Raw genomic sequence first — 22,028 nt, 5'->3', positions numbered from 1 at the left:
TTCTTGAAAAGAAAGAAATGCCTATGTTGCTTTGCTTGATGATGTCCCAAGTCTCTTAGATTCTTGTAGTTATTCTTTATTCTTTTTTCTTTCTACTTCTTAGATTTGCTAATCTGAATCAACCATAATCAAGGGCTCTTATTTTTAATTTTGCTTTCTAAAGTGTGATATTGATGCCTCTAGTGAGTTTTTCATTTCAGTTATGCACTTTTCAGGTTCAGAATGTTTATTTGTTTCATTTTATAATTTATATCTATTGATATGCTCTATTTATTCATGGATTGCTTTCCTAAAATATTTCCTAAAAATTGTTTTCTGTAGCTTTTTCTCCATAGTTTCCTTCAGCACTTGGAGAATATTTAAGTCAGTTGACTTAAAGTCTTTGTCTGATAGGTTTAATGTCTGCTTTCTCAAGGATAGCTTCTTTGCATTTCTTGTCTTTATAGTTTGTGATTTTTCACTGACAATTGGATATTTTGAATATGATAATGTGGTAACTCTGGAAATTAGATTCTTCTTCCTCCTCCTCAATATTGCTTCTGTTGCTTGCTATAGGCTTTATTTGTTTAATGAGATTTATAAATGATTTTTGTAAAGTCTGTATTTTGTCTCTATTTTTGGGGGTTTAGAGGAAATGGAGGGAAGTTACACTAGTAACTGCATTTCTATAACAGGGAAAGGAATTTAGTTTGTCTATTCAGTTACAGCTCAGCGCAAGCGGCCGAGAGGAGCCACCCCGGGACCGAGGCCAGGGACAGTGGCCAGGAGATCAACTCATGTCCAGGGAGCGGTAGCTGCACTGGCGCAGGAGGGACTAGAGGATATCCCATGTTGAAGGTCAGGAAGGGCGGCGGTGAGGAGGTACCCTTTGTCCAAGGTAAGGAGCAGTGGCTGCGCTTTGCTGGAGCAGCCATGAAGAGATACCCCACGCCCAAGGTAAGGGAAACCCAAGTAAGATGGTAGGTGTTGCAAGAGGCCATCAGAAGGCAGACACACTGAAACCATACTCACAGAAAACTAGTCAATCTAATCACACTAGGACCACAGCCTTGTCTAACTCAATGACACCAAGCCATGCCCGCGGGGCAACCCAAGACGGGCGGGTCATGGTGGAGAGGTCTGACAGAATGTCATCCACTGGGGAAGGCAATGGCAAACCACTTCAGTATTCTTGCCTTGACAACCCCATGAACAGTATGAAAAGGCAAAATGATAGGATACTGAATGAGGAACTCCCCAAGTCAGTAGGTGTCCAATATGCTACAGGAGATCAGTGGAGAAATAACTCCAGAAAGAAAGAAGGGATGGAGCCAAAGCAAAAACAATACCCAGCTGTGGATGTGACTGGTGATAGAAACAAAGTCCGATGCTGTAAAGTGCAGTATTGCATAGGAACATGGAATGTCAGGTCCATGAATCAAGACAAGTTGGAAGTGGTCAAACAGGAGATGGCAAGAGTGAACGTCGACATTCTAGGAATCAGCAAACTAAAATGGACTGCAATGGGTGAATTTAACTCAGATGACCATTATATCTACTACTGTGGGCAGGAATCTCTCAGAAGAAATGGAGTAGCCATCATGGTCAACAAAAGAGTCCGAAATGCAGTACTTGGATGCAATCTCAAAAACGACAGAATGATCTCTGTTCATTTCCAAGGCAAACCATTCAGTACCACCGTAATCCAAGTCTATGTCCCAACCAGTAATGCTGAAGAAGCTGAAGTTGAATGGTTCTATGAAGACCTACAAGACCTTGTAGAACTCACACCCAAAAAAGATGTCCTTTTCATTATAGGGGACTGGAATGCAAAAGTAGGAAGTCAAGAAACACCTGGAGTAACAGGCAAATTTGACCTTGGAATGTGGAATGAAGCAGGGCAAAGACTAATAGAGTTTTGCCAAGAAAATGCACTGGTAATAGCAAACACCTTCTTCCAACAGCACAAGAGAAGACTCTACACATGGACATCACCAGATGGTCAACACCGAAATCAGATTGATTATATTCTTTGCAGCCAAAGATGGAGAAGCTCTATACAGTCAGCAAGAACAAGACCAGGAGCTGACTGTGGCTCAGATCATGAACTCCTTACTGCCAAATTCAGACTTAAATTGAAGAAAGTAGGGAAAACCGCTAGACCATTCAGGTATTACCTAAATCAAATCCCTTATGATTATACAGTGGAAGTGAGAAATAGATTTAAGGGCCTAGATCTGATAGATAGAGTGCCTGATGAACTATGCAATGAGGTTCGTGACATTGCACAGGAGACAGGGATCAAGACCATCCCCATGGAAAAGAAATGCAAAAAAGCAAAATGGCTGTCTGAGAAGGCCTTACAAACAGCTGTGAAAAGAAGAGAGGCGAAAAGCAAAGGAGAAAAGGAAAGATATAAGCATCTGAATGCAGAGTTCCAGAGAATAGCAAGAAGAGATAAGACAGCCTTCTTCAGCGATCAGTGCAAAGAAATAGAGGAAAACAACAGAATGGGAAAGACTAGAGATCTCTTCAAGAAGATTAGAGATACCAAGGGAACATTTCATGGAAAGATGGGCTTGATAAAGGACAGAAATTGTATGGACCTAACAGAAGCAGAAGATATTAAGAAGAGGTGGCAAGAATACATGGAAGAACTGTACAAAAAAAGATCTTCACGACCCGGATAATCACGATGATGTGATCACTCATCTAGAGCCAGACATCCTGGAATGTGAGGTTAAGTGGGCCTTAGAAAGCATCACTACGAACAAAGCTAGTGGAGGTGATGGAATTCCAGTGGAGCTATTTCAAATACTGAAAGATGATGCTGTGAAAGTGCTGCACTCAATATGGCAGCAAATTTGGAAAACTCAGCAGTGGCCACAGGACTGGAAAAGGTCCATTTTCATTCCAATCCCAAAGAAAGGCAATGCCAAAGAATGCTCAGACTACCGAACAATTGCACACATCTCACGCTTATAAAGTAATGCTCAAAATTCTCCAAGCCAAGCTTCAACAATATGTGAACCGTGAACTTCCTGATGTTCAAGCTGGTTTTAGAAAAGCCAGAGGAACCAGAGATCAAACTGCCAACATCTGTTGGATCAACAAAAAAGCAAGAGAATTCCAGAAAAACATTTCTGCTTTATTGGCTATGCCAAAGCCTTTGACTGTATGGATCACAATAAACTGTGGAAAATTCTGAGAGAGATGGGAATACCAGACCACCTGACCTGCCTCTTGAGAAATCTGTCTGCAGGTCAGGAAGCAACAGTTAGAACTGGACCTGGAACAACTGACTGGTTCCAAATAGGAAAAGAGTGTGTCAAGGCTGTATACTGTCACCCTGCTTATTTAACTTAGATGCAGAGTACATCATGAGAAACGCTGGACTGGAAGAAACACAAGCTGGAATCAAGATTGCCAGGAGAAATATCAATAATCTCAGAAATGCAGATGACACCACCCTTATGGCAGAAAGTGAAAAGGAGCTAAAAAGCCTCTTGATGACAGTGAAAAAAAGAGTGAAAAAGTTGGCTTAAAGCTCAACATTCAGAAAACGAAGATCATGGCATCTCGTTCCATCACTTCATGGGAAGTAGATAGGGAAACATTGGAAACAGTGTCAGACTTTATTTTGGGGGGCTCCAAAATCACTGCAGATGGTGACTGCAGCCATGAAATTAAAAGACGCTTACTCTTTGGAAGAAAAGGTATGACCAACCTATATAGCATATTGAAAAGCAGAGACGTTACTTTGCCGACTAAGGTCCGTCTAGCCAAGGCTATGGTTTTTCCTGTGGTCATGTATGGATGTGAGAGTTGGACTGTAAAGAAACCTGAGCACCAAAGAATTGATGCTTTTGAAGTGTGGTGTTGGAGAAGACTCTTGAGAGTCCCTTGGACTGCAAGGAGATCCAACCAGTCCATTCTGAAGGAGATCAGCCCTGGGTGTTCTTTGGAAGGAATGATACTAAAGCAGAAACTCCAGGACTTTGGCCACCTCATGCGAAGAGTTGACTCATTGCAAATAATTCTGATGCTGGGAGGGATTGGGGGCAGGAGGAGAACGGGACGACAGAGGATGAGATGGCTAGATGGCATCACGGACTCGATGGACATGAGTCTGAGTGAACTCCGGGAGTTGGTGATGGACAGGGAGGCCTGGCGTGCTGCAATTCATGGGGTCACAAAGAGTCGGAGACAACTGAGCGACTGAACTGAACTGAACTGATTCAGTTTAATTTCCGAACAAATATTTTATAGTTAAATTTATTATTTCCATTTTACAAATGAGGAAACTGAGGTTCACATGGGTCCCTTCCCTAAAAGAAGTTTAAACAACATGGACTTACAGCTCTGCCTGACTTCAAGGTAAAATGTCTGTGCTATGCTACCTTTACTTTTGTAAATTTTTTAGTATAACAAAAGCTCAACTGGGTTAGAGATGGCAGAAAAATGGGCAGGAGGAGGTCAGTCCAGCGACAGATTACCTCTTTATCATAGCAGATTGTTTGTTGACTCTTTCATCTCTTGAGGACTTTGAATTGCAGCAGAATTGGACTCAGAGGTTAGAAGGGTCAGTATGATTTTGGGTGGGCATCTCTTCATTTATCCTGGGTCTCCCTGGTGGTGCAGTGATAAAGAATCTGCCTCCCAATGCAGGACATGCAGGAGACATAGATTGAATCTCTGGGTTGAGAAGATCTCCTGGAGTAGGAAATGGAAACCCAGTCCAGTATTCTTGCCTGGAAAATTTCATGGACAAAGGAGCCTGGTGGACTACAGCCATGTTGTCACAAAGAGTCAGACATGACAGCACACAGTGTACCCTCTTCATTTAACCTAGATAATGGGAAGAGGCAGAAGGAATCAGAGGGGCAACAGTCTGGAAGACTCTGGAAGATGTCCTGGTGGCTTCATCTACACACATTATTTACTGGACATGTACAAAGTAGAACACAACTCAGAACAAAACCCAACATTTCCCATTCCATTTTGGAATGGAAGGAGAGCTGATTTCCTCCAGATTGTCCTATAGAATCTCTTTCCAGTTTTCTTCTCTACATATCCCCAGGAGAGATTTTGTTTTGCGGTGAGATCAGGTGAGCAGATAACTTTGAAGGAGACTTCCTTTCCCAAGAGATTTAATTGCAAGGGACTGGGAACAAAGCTGTTGCAGAAGATGGTTCTCTAAGGATTTGTGAAAACAGAAGTAACTTTTCTCAGTCACAGCAGAAGGGAGAACAATGGATGGCAGTGAGGGTTGGCAAGGAATAAAGTCTCTTAGACAGATGCTTGACCTAGCCCAGCAAGGGGTTTCTTCCACAGGTGAGAGGCTCTATATTTTCTCCCAACCAGAAGCCCCTTTTCTTCTGGTCTGACCCACTCCCACACTGCTTTCCTTGGGGATGAGGAATGTCTGGTCTCTATGTACTCTAATTTTTGTTCCTGAAAGACTCTTTCTTAACCCTTAAAGATTTTGCCACGTTTTAGCATGGAACTCTCACTTCCAGGTTTTCCTAGATTTCTACATTCTTTCAGACTCATTTTCTTCCATTTTAAACCAGTCTTAAGTGCATTTCTTCAGAAACATGGTGAAAGGCATTTGATATTTTCTCCCTCAGCTTGGGAAGTACCCACAACACCACAGCTAACTGCTATTTTCATAGGACAGGAGGATATTCTTGAGGTGTTCTGACCACACAAGACTTTATTTCTCCTGAAAATTTCTTTTCTTTACGTTTCCTAAGTCCCTCCTGATTCCATTTCAGGCCCATTTCCCTTAAGAAGATTGCAAGATCTTTCTTGCAATGAGAGAGATCCCACTGTAGACCCAACTGACCGATCTGATCAATCCTCCCTGGGTTGTGGAATCTGCTCACCAAGGACGTAGGGCTCCCAGTGGGATCTGCCTCTTGATTCCTCAGGCTTTCCTGATGTCATTGATTACCTGGGTTCAGGTAAGGCTCTTCCTTGCTGTGTCTTGTATTTCACCTCTCCGCTATCAAATGTTTTTTACCCCACCACCATTCCTGCCATTCTCCTGTTTACAATTTCTCTTAAGGTAGAAAACTTGTGTGGTTAAATTTTACTTCTGAAAAAAAAGTTTTTTTCCTCTCTTAATTCTTTATTCCTTGGGTAGAACTAGAGAAGACCTGAGGGTTGTTTGATTGAGGTTTTCAGTTTAAAGCTTGGGAGACTGAGACCCAGAAAGAGAAGATGACCTCCTCAGGGTCTCATCACAAGTTTCAGGAAGAGTGGGCACAATTTGTCTTTTCAAGTCTAGAGAGAATGCAACAAAGTCTAGACTACCTGAAATTGGCTGACTCGGGGTACTGGGAGAGTTATCTGTCTGTGATGATGTCTGGTTGTTAGATTTTGAAAGACAGGATAAAATCCTCTACTTACATATGTGCCTATATTTCCAACCCTAGAAAACAAATTTCTGCTTGCTGTTCCCCAACACCCTGTATATATATTTTTTCTTTTGGAAGTCCTCTCCAATACCCCATCTAGTTGAATGTCAGAGCTCTACTCTCATTTGGAGAAATATGTTTTGATGTTCCTGCTCCCTTCTTTTCCAACCCTGTAGCTTCTTTCTCTTTGAGAAAGTTACCCTATAGGTTTGACTTTCCACCTTTCTGCTGTCTGACAAAATTCCCAGGTGTACCTCTGCAGGAGTGTCATGTACAGACTTGGGCTCTGGCAAGTCTGATCTGAGTGGTGCAGGAAACCCTTTCTGTCCTAAAATATCTCCTATTTTGCCTAAGTAAAATCTTATATGTTGCCACCTGGGAAGGCTTTCTCTGGAGAAATTTGTATCTCAATAGATAGCAGAGTGTTAGATTACATTATAGTGGGGTTTCCTTTATTAGCAAAGATCAGTTTTCCCAATCAATTCATTAAAAGACACTTATTGAAAATCAATTAATACATTTGGTAAGTCAGAGTAAACAGTTCAAATTTTCTTTCAACTTGTATATTCTGATTCCCTGTGCAATTAACTTAAAAAAAAAATCTTACCTCTTTTACTGCCCTTCTGCTACCACGTTTGTCCAGAGCGTAATAAGTGACAGAGGTTGTAGACATCATAATAATTGCCACTGTGTATAGGGCTTCCCTTGTAGCTCAGTCAGTAAAGAATCTGCCTGCAGGGCAAGAGACCCGGGTTCAATCCTGGGTTGGGAAGATTCCCTGGAGAAGGAAATGGTGACCGATTCCAGTATCCTTGCTTGGAAAATCTCATGGACAGAGGAGCCTGGTGGGATGCAGTCAATGGGGGTCCCAAAGAGTTGGGCACGACTGAGTGACTAACAGTTACTTATAGTGCACTTACTGTATACCAGACACTAGAGTAGAGGCTTTACATACGTTATCCTATTTTACCCTCATTTTATCCTTTAAAGATGATAAAACTGGGGGGTCAAAATGGTTAAGGAACATGCCCCACACAGCCCACAACCATCTCCTGCTTGGACAATCGTAGCCAATTACTAGTAGTTACTTCTCTCCCCTGTCTTCTTGTCTCTCTGCCATTCAGTAACTAGGCAGACCTGCTCCTTTTCTCAACAGCCAAGGATACCCACCATTTGCAGAGCCTTTTCTGTGTGAGCTTTTAAACATGTGAACTCATTTAATCTTTATAACCACTGTGGATGATGATTATCCTTGTCATCATTTTATTGATGAGATGAAAGATTCAGTGAGCACTTGCCCAATGCTAATAATTGGCCAAATTCTATCTCTTAACCATGACCTGGTGATATATAACTTTCCATTCCAACTCTTAAATCTGAACATTCATGGGTAGGCTCCCTCCACTGCCTCCCTATGTGGATGCTGTCTCAGTCAATAGGCCTAACTTGCCTCCCCCATCAATATTTTGCTTTCTCTTCTCTGCCTCAAGCTCTGCCTTTTCCCTGTCTCTGAAGTATTTAACTGACTTCTGCTAAGTTTGGATATTCCAATTATCCTTCAGGATCCAACTTCACCTCCTGGGCATCCGGAGGCCTCCCTTGATTCCACAGAATAGTGCAGAACTTCCTCCCTGTTACCCTTAAGGGCAGAGAGATTGCACCCATGGGAATTGCTGGGCTGCCACCTCCCCTTAGTGCTACATGCTCTTGGGTGTGAATAGGTAACACCTGTGGTGCACATAGATCCCACACTAACAGTCTTTGTGTTCAGTAAACTTAAGTTTGGGGAAACCCATTCTTGAAAGTGTAAACAACACCACCAGATAAATAATGTCAATTTAGAAATAAAATGCAGTTTCTTTTCACTTTTTAAGAGGATATAATAGAACTGCAGGCTTTCTGTCCATGATTGTGCACATAAGCACCAAATTTTATATATAATTTCAGGGTTTATAAATTCCTATTTAAGCAAACTTTGATGTTCTGTTGGTCAATAAGATACTACTAGATTAATCAGCAACATATTAATTCTAGACACCAACTGATATAAGAGGAGAGACGACTGAGGAGGAGGGACTGGATGGAAGAGTCAGAATTTGGGGGGTTGGGAGGAAAGATCAACAGGAGTGTCAGATCCCAGGAGAGGAGTGCTTCTGCTTATCCAGTCTATTCTCAGCACCTAGAACAGAACCTGGCACGTTATAGGTGTTCAGCAAGTGTCACCTGAATGAATGAATAATCAGGGAAGGCCTTCCAGGCAGATAGCATGGTATGAATTCAAGCACAGACTCTGTCCAGTAGGAACCTGAGTGGACTTGGACATATGGAGATGAAGTCTGGGACCCAACAGGCAGGTCTGGCATATCCGGATCTGTTGAGTTTGGCCTTACAGGGTCTGTGGATCTCTGTTCACCTGGAAGAAGGCAGGCTCTTGAACATGAGTGAAGGATGTTCCAGTGGGGGTTGGGAAGGAAGCTGGGAAGGGTCAGGCCATTGTACAGCTTCTCTCTGTAAGCAACTGTAAGCAACTCTGTGAGACTGTAAGCAACTGCCTCTGAGGAAAGCCAGAAGAGTTTGGAGACAATCCAGTCTGCTCCACAGCTCTTCCCAGAAGGGTGGGCAGAGCCAGAGACATTGGGCTCTCCCAGTTCCCAGAGTCCCAGAACTCAGAGAGCTCATTAATGTGTTGATAGCGGGAGAATTCTGTGCCTCTGCCTGGCTGCCGTCTGCACTCAGGGACTCCTTTTCCTATGTCTTCTCCCATCTGTGCCATTGTCTTTCCCTGATCCTTCTCTCTCAGCATCTGTGTTTCCCTTTCTCACCATGTTTGTGTTCTCTACTTTCTCTGTCTCTTCTGGGGAAGAATAGTTTTTTATATTGCAACACAATTCTCGATTTCTTTTTTTTTTCTATTTTTTCGTGGCTGTTAATCTTGTCTCATTTTCCATGACATTTTCTCATTATCCCTTTCATCTCTCGCCTCCTCTCCTGGTCCATTATTCATGTTTCTCCTCATCCCTCAGCTCTCTAATCCCTCACCCTCTTTCTTTCACATTCGAATCCTATTGCTCTACAAGGCTTACAATCTTTGCCTGGAATGGGATTATCAATTTGATCCTATGTGGTACGAGTGTGGTGTGTATGGCTAGTTAGCTTTGACAACAAAGAGATCCCCCACATACCCCCCCAAGCTGACACTGAGAATTGTATTTGTCCAATGTTGCTAAAATATAAATTATTTTAAAAAATGTCCTAATGTTTAATTTGTTGAGTGTGTCTTAAAAGTTATGTTACGATGCAAGCTGAAAGAGCAAAGATCTACCACATATGCTAGTTATCTGCTGATGACAATCTTCACTTAAATCCAGAAACACATAAATACGTTCTTGTCAAAAAGTCAGTCATTATAGATTAAGTTAGAGTTCCTCTTTGACCACTATCCTCACTCAGTTCTAACCTTCTCTCCAGAAGTAGCCATTATTATCCTCTGTGCCCTTCAGGACTTTATGTGTACTTGTTTTTTATATTCTTGCCTCCCCACTTAATATTCCCAAACCTTATTCCAATTTGGTTAAAGAGTTGTATCTTTTAGTTTGATTTTCTCTAGTTACTAGTGAAATAAAGCAGTCTTTTTTGCTTATGTTTTGGTGAAGTAAAGAATTTATTGCAGGGCATCAAGGAAGAAGAATGATGTAAAGCAGTTTTTATTTAATGTTTATTTGGATTTTTTCCCCTGAGAATTACTGCTTATTTTGTTTATCCTTTATCTTATTATATTGTGTTATTCTTTAAACATTTTGAATAGAAAAATGTTATGGATTGCTGTCTAATATATATTTTATAATATATCATATGATTAAAATTTTTATTTTATATTGGAGTATAGTTGATTTGTGAGGCTTGTTAGTTTCAGGTATATAGCAAAGTGATTTGATTATACGTATTTATTCTTTTTTCATGTGACTTTCTTTTTCAGATTCTTTTTCAATTTATTATTACAGAATATTGAGTAGAGCTCCCTGTGCTAAACAGAAGGTCCTTGTTGATTATCTATTTTACTTATAGTAGTACGTATATGTCAATCCCAATCTCCTAATTCATCTCTCTCCTTCACTTTTCTCCTTTGGTAACTATCAGTTTGTTTTCTGTGAGTCTATTTCTGTTTTGTAAATAATAATCATTTTTTAGATTCCACATATTTTTTATATGAAAAATTGTTTTTATTTTTATTAAAAAATTATTTATTTATTTATTTTAATTGGAGGTTAATTACTTATAATATTGTATTGGTTTTGCCATACATCAACATGAATCCGCCACAGGTATACACGTGTCCCCCATGCTGAACCCCCCTCCTTCCTCCCTCCCAGCACCATCCCTCTGGGTTGTCTCAGAGAACCAGCCCCAAGCATCCAGTATTATGCATCAAACCTGGACTGGCAATTCATTTCATATATGACATTATACATGTTTCAATGTCATTCTCCCAAACCATCCCACCCTCTCCCTCTCCCACAGAGTCCAAAAGACTGTTCTATACATCTGTGTCTCTTTTGCTGTCTCACATACAGGGTTATCATTACCATCTTTCTAAATTCCCTATATATGCGTTATTGGTGTTTTTCTTTCTGGCTTACTTCACTCTGTATAATAGGCTCCAGTTTCATCCACCTCATTAGAACTCATTCAAATGTATTCTTTTTAATGGCTGAGTAATATTCCATTGTGTATATGTACCACAGCTTTCTCATCCATTCATCTGCTGATGGACATCTAGGTTGCTTCCATGTCCTGGCTATTATAAACAGTGCTGTGATGAACTTTAGGGTACACGTGTCTCTTTCAATTCTGGTTTCCTCGGTGTGTATGCCCAGATGCCACATATTAAGTGATATTTTATTTATTATTACATACTTACTATATAAAACAGGTAGTATATATATGTATACTTCATTCTTTATGTCATATTTAAATGCATCTAGTCTTTGTCCTAGGTCATAAATACATTCTCCCATATTTCTTTTAATACTGTTATTTATTAATTCAGTTCTTTAAGCTTCCAGAATTTATTTTTGTGTGTGGTATGATTAGAGACTTAATTGATTTTCAAAAGAGATGAGCAATTGTTCTACACCATTTATTGAATAGCCCTTCTTTTCTCACAGAATTTAAATGGTATTATTTAAATCAGAATGTGAATTTTCACACATATCGGATGTTTCTAGACTTATTCTCTTTTGTTGGTCAGTTTTTCTACTCCTTCACTGATACTGGATTTTTTACATTTTAATAATAGGTGAGGTAGTATCACTTTTAACTTTGGTCTGTTAGCCATTGTTTAACCCTTTCAAAAATATTTTGACTCTTTGTTCAGAAAACATTAATTAAGTACCAACAGGAATCTTGGTTCTCACTTTATCAATTCCCATTAATAATGCTATTGGTTATCATTTCAGCATTATATTTCTGTATTTATTTTAAGTATGTATTGTCTCACAAAGAGTAAAATTCAAGAGAGACCACATCATATACCATAAAGACTTTCTTTTTCTACCCTAGACTTCAGCAATCTGATTCTTCTTTCTTCTGGGGCAAACACTGTTAGTAGCTCCTGTGTTTTATTCCAGAGATTTAATTTATTTGTATATGCATGTATTATATACAAATATCTTCTATGTATGTATGTATATATCTGTGTATATATACATATATATGTAAAATGTAATATTATATAAATTACTTGTATATGTTGTATAATATGTGATATAGTATATTATTATATCATAAAATTTATATAGTAATATATAACATTATTATGGTACATAATTATATATTATACAGTATAAGATTTTATATTTACAATTACATTATATATACCACTTTGTAATTTGAACAGTATTATTTTGGAGAAGTTTTTATCAACACATAATAAGCAATCTCATTCTGTTTCTTACTTGAATATTATTCAGTTTTTATTCATTTTTGCTTTCAAGCTTTGTTCTACTATAAACAAATCTACACTAAACCATCTTGTCTGTGCATCAATTCATGTATGTGCACATATATATGTAAAATGAATAAAAAGAACTATATTTTTACCAAAAAATCCTCCATCCTCTGAATGCTCCTTTTTCTATTGCACATCATTCTAGCTCATGTTTACTGTATCTTTCCTTGCCTCATTTAATGTTGAGTGCAAACAGTTTTGTTTCCCTGAAGAGTCTCTTTTTTCATCCATTTTGCTCTGCTGTTGATTTTCCTTTCCTTCTTTGATGTTGGAAACATTTTTCAGATGTTTGCTGACCCTCTGTTGTCTACCTGTATTAAAATGTGGAGTCAAAAGAAACACGTTGGGCCCCCTAAGCATTTAGGTGGTGGTGGTGGTTTAGTTGCTAAGTCATGTCTGATTCTTGCAACACTGCGGACTATAGCCCACCAGGTTCCTCTGTCTGTAGGATTTCCCAAGCAGGCGTACTGGAGTGAGTTGCCATTTTCTTCTCCAGAGGATCTTCCTGACACAGGGATCAAACCTGGATCTCCTGCTTGGCAGGTGGATTCTTTCCCAGGTGGAGGTACCAGGCAAGCCCATGGGCATGTCATTTGTGGCTTCACTTTGAGCAAAATGACTGGCCTTTATTTTTTACTTTTTTAATTTACAATGTTGGTATCTTTAGATGTTTTCTGGATTGAGTAGAGGCTCATCTATTTTCCTGCCTAAAGGAAATAAATCTGGATCTTGGGAAACCGCCGCCCCCTCCCCCCCCCATTCTTGACATGTTGCCTTGTGCTCACAGCACCATCACCTCCATTGGGCCTCCACTGGGTTTGGAATTATTGGATTCAACTTCTCTGGAAAATTATTCTCCTACTTTCTGCCAGGATGAGGGATGTGTGGGGCCCATGTGTGTAGAGTTGGGAGGTGCCCTGACTTATAGTCCTTTAGCCATCTTTGGTCTGCATGCTAGTTACAATCCATCCATTTATTTGAGGTTCTAAAAGCTTTGTTGTTCTTGTCTTTTCTCATGTTCAGATTTTACTCATTACCCTCTTCCTAGTAAGATTTTTTTGAGGAAACAAAAGTTGAGTATGTTCAATCAGCCATTTAATTCCAGAAGTGGAGTTCTTGGGACTCTGGTATCATAGGTCTTGGGACTCTGAGTGCTAAGTATAATATTTAGTTAGCCTCAGGTTTCTAAGTTGAAGAACTATAGGGTTTCTCTTTTTCTGGCCATGTCACTGCTCAGCTTGTGGGCTCTCAGTGGCTCAAGGGACTGAACCGGAGTATGGAGTAAAAGCTTAGAGTCCTAACCACTAGGCTGCCAGAGAACTCCCTGTAGGGCTATTCTTATGTATAGCCTCTCTTCTCTCTATGCCACCAGAATAGAACTCTTCTTGCAAATACAGCTCATCTGTGTGAGTCTTTGTTCAATCCCTTCTCCTTTGCTAGAATAAACCAGGTCCCAAGACTTTCTTTGTACCAGTTCTTTCCTTCTGCTTGCACAAACTATCAGTTTTGGTTTTGCCCCTCTCTTTGAAGAGTTACTTTGAGGTCTATGCTCATAGGTGTTCTTTTCCACTTTTCTCTTCACCCTGCTCAGTTTCTACAGCTTCTGGTGACCCTTACAATTTTATTTAGTGAGTTCTTCTTTAAGCTAACTCCAACTTCAGCCAACATGGACAGTGTTTCTGCTCTTGATCTCCTTACTGCCTTTGAGTGACTTTTGAGAGAATTCTGGCTATACACTGGTCATTTCAAAGCTGCAAGTGTTGTGTTGAGAATTTAATCATGATTGCATGGAAATGATAGATTAATTTTGGGGAGAGTTTTCATCCTTACAATGTTGAGCTGCATAGCTTTCTTGAGGCCTTCTTTTCTGTTTTTAAGTTATCTTTTATAATTTTTAGAATCAGCATTCTTTCCTAGGTACTTCACAGTTTTTTAAAAATATATTTTTAAAATGTGTTTATTTATTATTTAGGGCTGCACTGAGTCTTCATTGCTCTGTGTCGGTGTGGGCTTTCTCTACTTGTGGTGAGCAGGGACTAGTCTTCACTGCTTATGGTGAGTGGGGGCTGTTCTTCAATTGTGTGGATGGACTTCCCGTTTCAGGAGCTCCTCTTGTTGCAGTGCATAGGCTCTGGGCACTGGGGCTCAGTAGGAGGACTTGGGCTCATAGTTGTGGCCCAGGCTCTAGGACATGCAGGCTTCAGTAGTTGCCACACACAGCCTCAGTAGTTGAGGCTTGCAGGCTCTAGAGTGCTGGCTCAGTAATTGTGGCACATGGACTTAGTTGCTCTGCAGCATGTGGAATCTTCCCAGACCAGGGATCAAACCCCTGTTCCCTGCATTTGGAGGTGGATTCTTATCCACTGTGCCATCCAGGAAGTCCCTACTTCATAGTTTTTGCTGCAATTGTAAATATTTTTTTCCCCACTTTTTAATTGATTAGTGGTATTGTATGAGAAAGATACAGATTTTTAACTGTTCATCTTACACATAGTGTAATGCTACTGATGTATGGCAAAATCAATACAATATTGTAAAGTAATTAGCCTCCAATTAAAATAAATAAATTTAAATTAAAAAAAGAAAAAAAATAATACAATTAGGTTGTATTTTTAAATAGAAAATGTGTAAAAAACAAAAGTTTGGAGGGAGATAACTCTTAACCCCACTATCTAGGTGGAATCACGTGGTTAATATCTTGGCATATTTCTCCCAGTCTTTTGAAATACAAAAATACTCATTGATATGAATGTTTTGTTCAGTATCTATTAAAATGTCATAAGTATCACACTGACAGCATACTATTTTATCATTTAATCATGCCATAATTTACTTAGGTTTTCCTTTGGGTTGGGCTTTTGGGTAGCCTCTAGTTTTTCACTTACTATTTTTCTTAGAAAATATTTTAGGCTTTTATATTTTAAAAAAAAACAGTAAATAGTAAATCTCCCACTCTCTCACTTTCCCCACTTGTGAAATAGGAATAATCATTATTCTTTCAAAGCAGTTATGAGGGTTGAATGCTAGAATGTGACAGTGCCTAACATGGTATCTGGTACATGAGAAATGATCAAGTAACATCAGCTGTCATCATTTTTGTACTACTAGGCATTGATTGGAGAAGGCAATGGCACCTCACTCCAGTACTCTTGCCTGGAAAATCCCATGGATGGAGGAGCCTGGTGGGCTGTAGTCCATGGGGTCACGAAGAGTCGGACATGATTGAGCGACTTCACCTTCAGTTTTCACTCTCATGCATTGGAGAAGGAAATGGCAACCCACTCCAGTGTTCTTGCCTGGAGAATCCCAGGGACAGAGGAGTCTGGTGGGCTGCCGTCTATGGGATAGCACAGGGTCGACACGACTAAAGTGACTTACCAGCAGCAGGTGTTGATTAAGTTGTTACTTTCAATCTTTACTACCACTTGACAAGACAGTTATTATCCGAATTTAAGATGAGAGAACAGGTTCATAAAGGGTATTAAGTGACTAGATCACAAAGTTGGTTATTGTCTTTTCTGCTTTGGTAGTTTTTCCCTGAAAAAGCAAATTCTTTACTGAGCTTCAGGAGAAGCAACTATGTGGGCTGGAGACAGATCCAGGCTACCAAAGGTAGAAGCAGTGTCTGTTTTAGTAAAAATAGCTTAACATTTGCTTTTCAGTTATGTGCAGAAAGACCTAGAAGCTAAAACAACAACAGCAGCCTGCATGTTTATTAGTATTCTTTCTCTTGAGAGAACATGTCTGTTACTCTTAGCCAGGTAACATATAAGAGGGAAAAGTTTTGTGAAAAATGTTAATGACTTTAGTAATATGGCATTGAATATAAACCTCCTGCTTTCAGATCACAACCCTCTGTCTGGTGCATCCCTCTGCAGCAACAATGGCCTTGATGAAAAATCAGACTTGCATCTCCCACTTCATCCTCCTGGGCCTGTTCAACCACACACCACTGCACCTCCTCCTCTTCTCCACCATCATGGTCATGTTTCTGGTGGCCCTCTCTGGCAACGGGCTCATGATCCTCCTCATCAACACTGACTCCCGTCTACACAGTCCCATGTACTTCTTCCTCAGCTGGCTGTCACTCATGGACCTCATGCTCATCTCCACCATTGTACCACGCATGGCCATCGACTACCTCTTGGGCCATGGCTCCATCTCCTTCACAGGCTGTGGGTTCCAGATTCTCTTCTTCCTCACCCTCCTGGGGGATGAATGCTTCCTGCTGGCTTTCATGGCCTATGATCGCTATGTGGCCATCAGCAACCCACTAAGGTACTCAGTGGTCATGAGCCGCCGTGTCTGCTGGCTCATGGTGGCAGGATCTTGGCTCTTTGGCCTGGTGGATGGGTTGTTTCAGGCCATCTATACCCTGAGCTTTCCCTACTGTGGCTCTCAGGAGATCGACCACTTCTTCTGTGACATCCCTGCAGTGCTTAAGCTGGCCTGTGCAGACACATCCATTTATGAGGCTTTGATCTATGTGTGCTGCATCCTCATGCTGCTCCTGCCCTTCTGTGTCATCTCTGTCTCCTACCTGCTGATCTTTGTAACTGTGCTCCGCATGCGTTCTGCTGAAGGTCGTAAAAAGGCCTTTGCTACCTGTTCCTCCCACATGGCAGTCATCTCTCTCTTCTACGGGGCTGCCATGGTTACCTACATGCGGCCCCAGACCTACCACTCCTCCAAGCAGGACAAGGTGGTCTCAGCCTTCTATACCATGATCACCCCTATGCTCAACCCACTCATTTACAGCCTGAGGAACAAGGAAGTGGCTGGTGCTCTCAAGAAACTCCTGGAGAGGTGTCCATGTGGTGGGGGACAGGAGTAGCATGGCACTGCCACTGCTTATACAGCTCTGGGCCCTGGGAACCTGGCTTATTCAACTGTAGTTTGATTGAAAGAGGTATCAACATGCCCCACTGAAAATAAAAGTCATTCTCTGACCAGAAGTAACCAGATTAGCACATTAATTCAATAAATCCTGTCCATGCTGAGTATAGGCAATGCAAGAGCTTTTGGGATTACAAAGACTAGAAGACACAGATCCTTCACCCCTCAGGTGCTGGGAGAGTGGGCAGGTGACCACTCTCAGCTGTGTTCCTCTCAAGGAATTGTCCACGCCGAGGAGAGGCACCTTGCTGAAGGCCATGGTTCTCCTTGGAGAGCTGTCTGAATCTCATGACTGGTAATATAGGATATAAATGCCTGACTGCCTTGTCTCAGTTTGACCCTGAAGGGACAATCAAGCTCCAGAGCTCCCCAAATTCAGTCTCCCCATAGGATCATCTGAGGAACTGCAGATGACTTCTTCTTGCATCCAACTTTTCTTCCTTAACCCTCTTCTTTCACCAGAATTTTTAATTCTGAGAGCATTCTCTAATAAACTTCTTGCTTGCAAAGCATATCGCAGTCTACTTCTGCGAAACTGAACTATGACTCAGGAATAAGGGTGATTTAAAGCTGAGAGGGCAAAATATCATCATGTACATGCACTCACGGCATGTGGGCGTTAGGAGGGGCTCCTTTTATGGTTGATGTGAAGAGAAGTAAGAAGTTAAATCATGGAAAGACCTTAGGTTAAATGCAAGAATTACAAACTCAAATGACCACAGGTTCAGAAAGGAGGTGTTAATCAGAGAGAACCAGAGTGGAAACAGGCTAAATGGAACACCCACTCCTAGACAAAAGCCAGTTGGCAGCTCTTCTGCCCATGCTGTGGGTAAGTTTTGAGTTGGAAAGGAGAGTAAGTGAAAGTTGGTGTAAGCGGGAGGAGCAACCATGGATGAGCATCACAGCTGGGTCATGGGAACATAGAGGACAGCACTCCACACACTGAGCAGGAAACAAGATAGTAGAGAAAGGTGTTAAAGAAAAGACAGGTGTGCACAGCAGAATGCTAGACAGGAAAAGAAGGACTTTTACAACTCAGCCTCTCTACAATGCCTGCTAGGATAACTCAAGATCTCCAGGTGAGTAGATAATTAGCTCTACTATAGAGCCCACACAATGAGGGCAACATCTGTGAAGACTCACTTTAGAACATGCTTAAGGATATGGCATCAGAAGCCTGGAAAGAGCTCTTCACCAACTTTGGAATACAGAAGGGAGATTGGCACACATTTTTTACAGAGACACGCTGAGAGAGACAAGTGTGTGCATGTATGTGTGCTCAGTCATGTCTGACTCTTTGTGACCCCATGGACTGTAGCTCACCAGGATCCTCTCTCCATGGGATTGCCCTGGTGAGAGTACTGGAGTGGGTTGCAATTTCCTTCTCCAGAGAGATATAAGAATAATAATAAAATTAAAAAATATAAATCTCCCCTTGAAAATTAGCCCCAAAGCAAACAAGAATCAGGAACATAAGCCCAATAAACACTAATTCATTCAAGATGAAATTCATACTGCTGCTGCTGCTGCGTCACTTCAGTCGTGTCCGATTCTGTGCGACCCCATAGAAGGCAGCCCACCAGGCTCCCCCGTCCCTGGGATTCTCCAGGCAAGAACACTGGAGCGGGTTGCCATTTCCTTCTCCAATGCATGAAGGTGAAAAGTGAAAGTGAAGTTGCTCAGTAGTGTTCGACTCTCCGCGACCATGGGGTCAGCAACCCCCTGGACTGCAGCCTACCAGGCTCCTGAATCCATGCGATTTTCCAGGCAAGAGTACTGGAGTGGGTTACCTTCTCTGGAAATTCATACTATAGAAGATTAATGAAGAATTTAAAATAGTATCTTTAAAAATTCAATTACAATTGATTTATAATATTATGTTTCAGGTGATCAACATAGCAATTCAATATTTTCTTAGACTATATTCCTTTTAAAGTTATTATACAACATTGACTATGTTATGATGTGCTGTACCTCACACTGAACAACAATAACAATATTTGCTCCTATATTAGGTTTTGCATTTTAATGAATGCTATATACTCTGTTCATGCTGATCCCTTTATCATTTTATTATGCCCTTTGTCTTTTATTCTAGACTTCTTTTAAATTTAATTTTTAATTGGAGGAAATTTGCTTTACAATGTTGTGTGGATTTCTGCAGTACAACAATGAGAATCAGCCATAATTGTACATATATCCCATCCCTCTTTACCCTCCCTCCACTCTCCCTGTACCAGCCCTGTAGGTAATCACAGAGCACCAGTCAGGGCTCCCTGGATTATACAGCAATTTCCCACCAACTATTTTACATGTGATAGTGTATATATGTCAATGGTACTTTCCCTAGTCAACCCATTCTCTTCTTCCCCAACTGTATTCACAAGTTTGTTCTCCACATTTACATCTCTGTTCCTTCCCTGCAAATTGTAAATTTGCATGTAAATTCCATATGCATGCCTTAATATGATATTTGTCTTTCTCTTTCTGATTTACTTCACCCTGTATAACAGGCTCTAGGTTCATCCACTTCATTACCACCAATTTAAATTTGTTTTTTTAAATGGTAGAAAATATTTCACTATGTACATGTACCATAGCTTCTTAATCCATTCATCTGTCAGTGGACATCTAGGTTGCTTCCAAGTTCTGGCTAATGTAAATAGCGCTGCAATGAACATTGGAGTACATATATCTTTTAAAATTGTGGTTTTCTTGGGCTATATGCCCAGTAGTGGGATTGTTGGGTCATAGAGTAGATTTATTCCTAATTTTTATAGGAATCTCCATACTGTTTTTCATAATGGCTGGACCAGTTTATATACCCACCAAGAGTGCAAGAGGGTTCCCTTTTCTCCACATCCTCTCCAGCATTTATTGTTTGTTATTTTTGATGATGGCCATTCTGACCATTGTGAGATTAATACCAGTCACTGTTTTAACAGTTTCGATTTTTAGTTCTCTAATAATAAATGATGTTGAACATCTTTTCATGTGTTTATTGGCCATCTGTATGTCTCCTTTGAAGAAATGTCTGTATAGGTCTTCTGTGCATTTTTTGATTGGGCTGTTTGTTTTTCTGCTATTGAGCTATATGAGCCGCTTGTATATTTTGGAGAGTACTCATTTGTCAGTGGCTACATCTGCAAGTATCTTCTCCAATTCTGAGAATATTTTAATTGTGCTTAATGCTTCCTTTGGTGTGAAAAAGCTTGTAAGTTTAATTAGGTCCCATTTGTTTATTTTATTTTTATTTCCATTACTCTAGGAAGTGGGTCAAAGAGGATCCTGGTGTGATATATGCCAAAGAGTGTACTACCTATGTTTTCTTCTAAAAGCTTTATATATAGATTCTGGTTTTACATTTAAGTCTTTAATATATTTTGAGTTTATTTTTGTGTATGGTGTTATAAAGTGTTCTGGTTTCATTCTTTTACGTGTAGCTGTCCTGTTTTCCCAGCACCACTTATTGAAGAGGTTGTCTTTTCTCCATTGCATATTCTTGCCTCCTTTATCAAAGATAAGGTGCCCATAGATATGTGGGTTTATCTATGGGCTTTCTGTCTTGGTCCATTGGTCTATATTTCTGTTTTTGTGCCAATATCATACTGTCTTGATGACTGTAGCTTTGCAGCATATTCTGAACTCAGGAAGGTTGATTCCTTCAGCTTCATTTTACTTTCTCAAGATTGCTTTGGCTATTAGAGGTCATTTGTGTTTCCATACAAATTGTGAAATTTTTTGTTCTAGTTCTGTGTAAAATACTATTGGTAGTTTGATAGGGATTGCATTGAATTTGTATATTTCTTTGGGTAGTATAATTATTTTCATAATATTGATTCTTCCAGTTTAAGAACATGGTGCGTTTCTCCATCTGTTTATGTCATCTTTGATTTCTTTCATCAGTGTCTTATTATTTTCTGCATACAGTTCTTTTGTCTTTTGAAGTAGGTTTATTCTTAGGCATTTTATTCATTTGTTGCAATGGTGAGTGAGATTGTTTCCTTAGTTTCTCTATTTTTCATTGTTAATGTATAGGAATGCAAGGAATTTCTGAGTATTAATTTTATATCATGTGACTTTACTATATTCATTTTTTAGCACTAGTAATTTTCTGGTGGCATGTTTAGAGTTTTCTATGTATAGCGTCATGTTTCTGCAAACTGTGAACATTTTACTTGATCTATCTGGATTCCTTTTATTTCTTTTTCTTCTCTGATTGCCATGGCTAGGATTTCCAAAACTATGTTGAACAAAGTGCAAGAATGGGCACTCTTGTCTTGTTCCTGATCTTGGAGGAAATGCTTTCAGTTTTTCACCATTGAGAGTAATGTTTGCTGTGGGTTTGTTATGAAAATGAAAGTGTTAATTGCTCAGTCATGTCCAACTGTTTGTGACCCCTGGACTGTAGCCTGCCAAGCTCCTCTGTCCATGGAATTCTCCAGGCAAGAATACTGGAGTGGGTTGCCATTTCCTCCTCCAGGGAATCTTCCCAACCCAGGGATCAAACCTGTGTCTTCTGCCTTGTAGGCAGATTCTTTAACATCTGAGCCATCAGGGAAGCCTGTATATGGCCTTTATTATATTGAGGTAGGTTCCTTCTATGCGTACTTTCTAAAGAGGTTTTTTGTTTGTTTGTTTTTTAATAGAAAGGTGTTGATTTTCATAGGAAACTTTCTTTACATCTATTGAGATTATCATATGATTTTTACTTTCAATTTGTT

At 40.2% G+C, this 22,028-nt stretch overlaps 1 protein-coding gene across 1 annotated transcript; it reads left to right on the top strand.

Moving 5' to 3' along the window:
* The first annotated feature begins 16,291 nt into the window (after window positions 1-16,291).
* LOC138441208 (olfactory receptor 2V1-like) lies at window positions 16,292-17,242 on the top strand. Its single transcript, XM_069591860.1, has one exon. It carries the CDS (start codon window positions 16,292-16,294, stop codon window positions 17,240-17,242), a length of 951 nt encoding a protein of 316 aa, XP_069447961.1.
* The last annotated feature ends 4,786 nt before the right edge of the window (window positions 17,243-22,028 follow it).

The sequence above is a fragment of the Ovis canadensis genome, chromosome 5 (assembly GCF_042477335.2).
Source record: "Ovis canadensis isolate MfBH-ARS-UI-01 breed Bighorn chromosome 5, ARS-UI_OviCan_v2, whole genome shotgun sequence".
NCBI classification, from domain to species: domain Eukaryota; kingdom Metazoa; phylum Chordata; class Mammalia; order Artiodactyla; family Bovidae; genus Ovis; species Ovis canadensis.
Note: the sequence above shows the minus strand (reverse complement) of the source record. Positions and strands in the feature narration are given on the sequence as shown.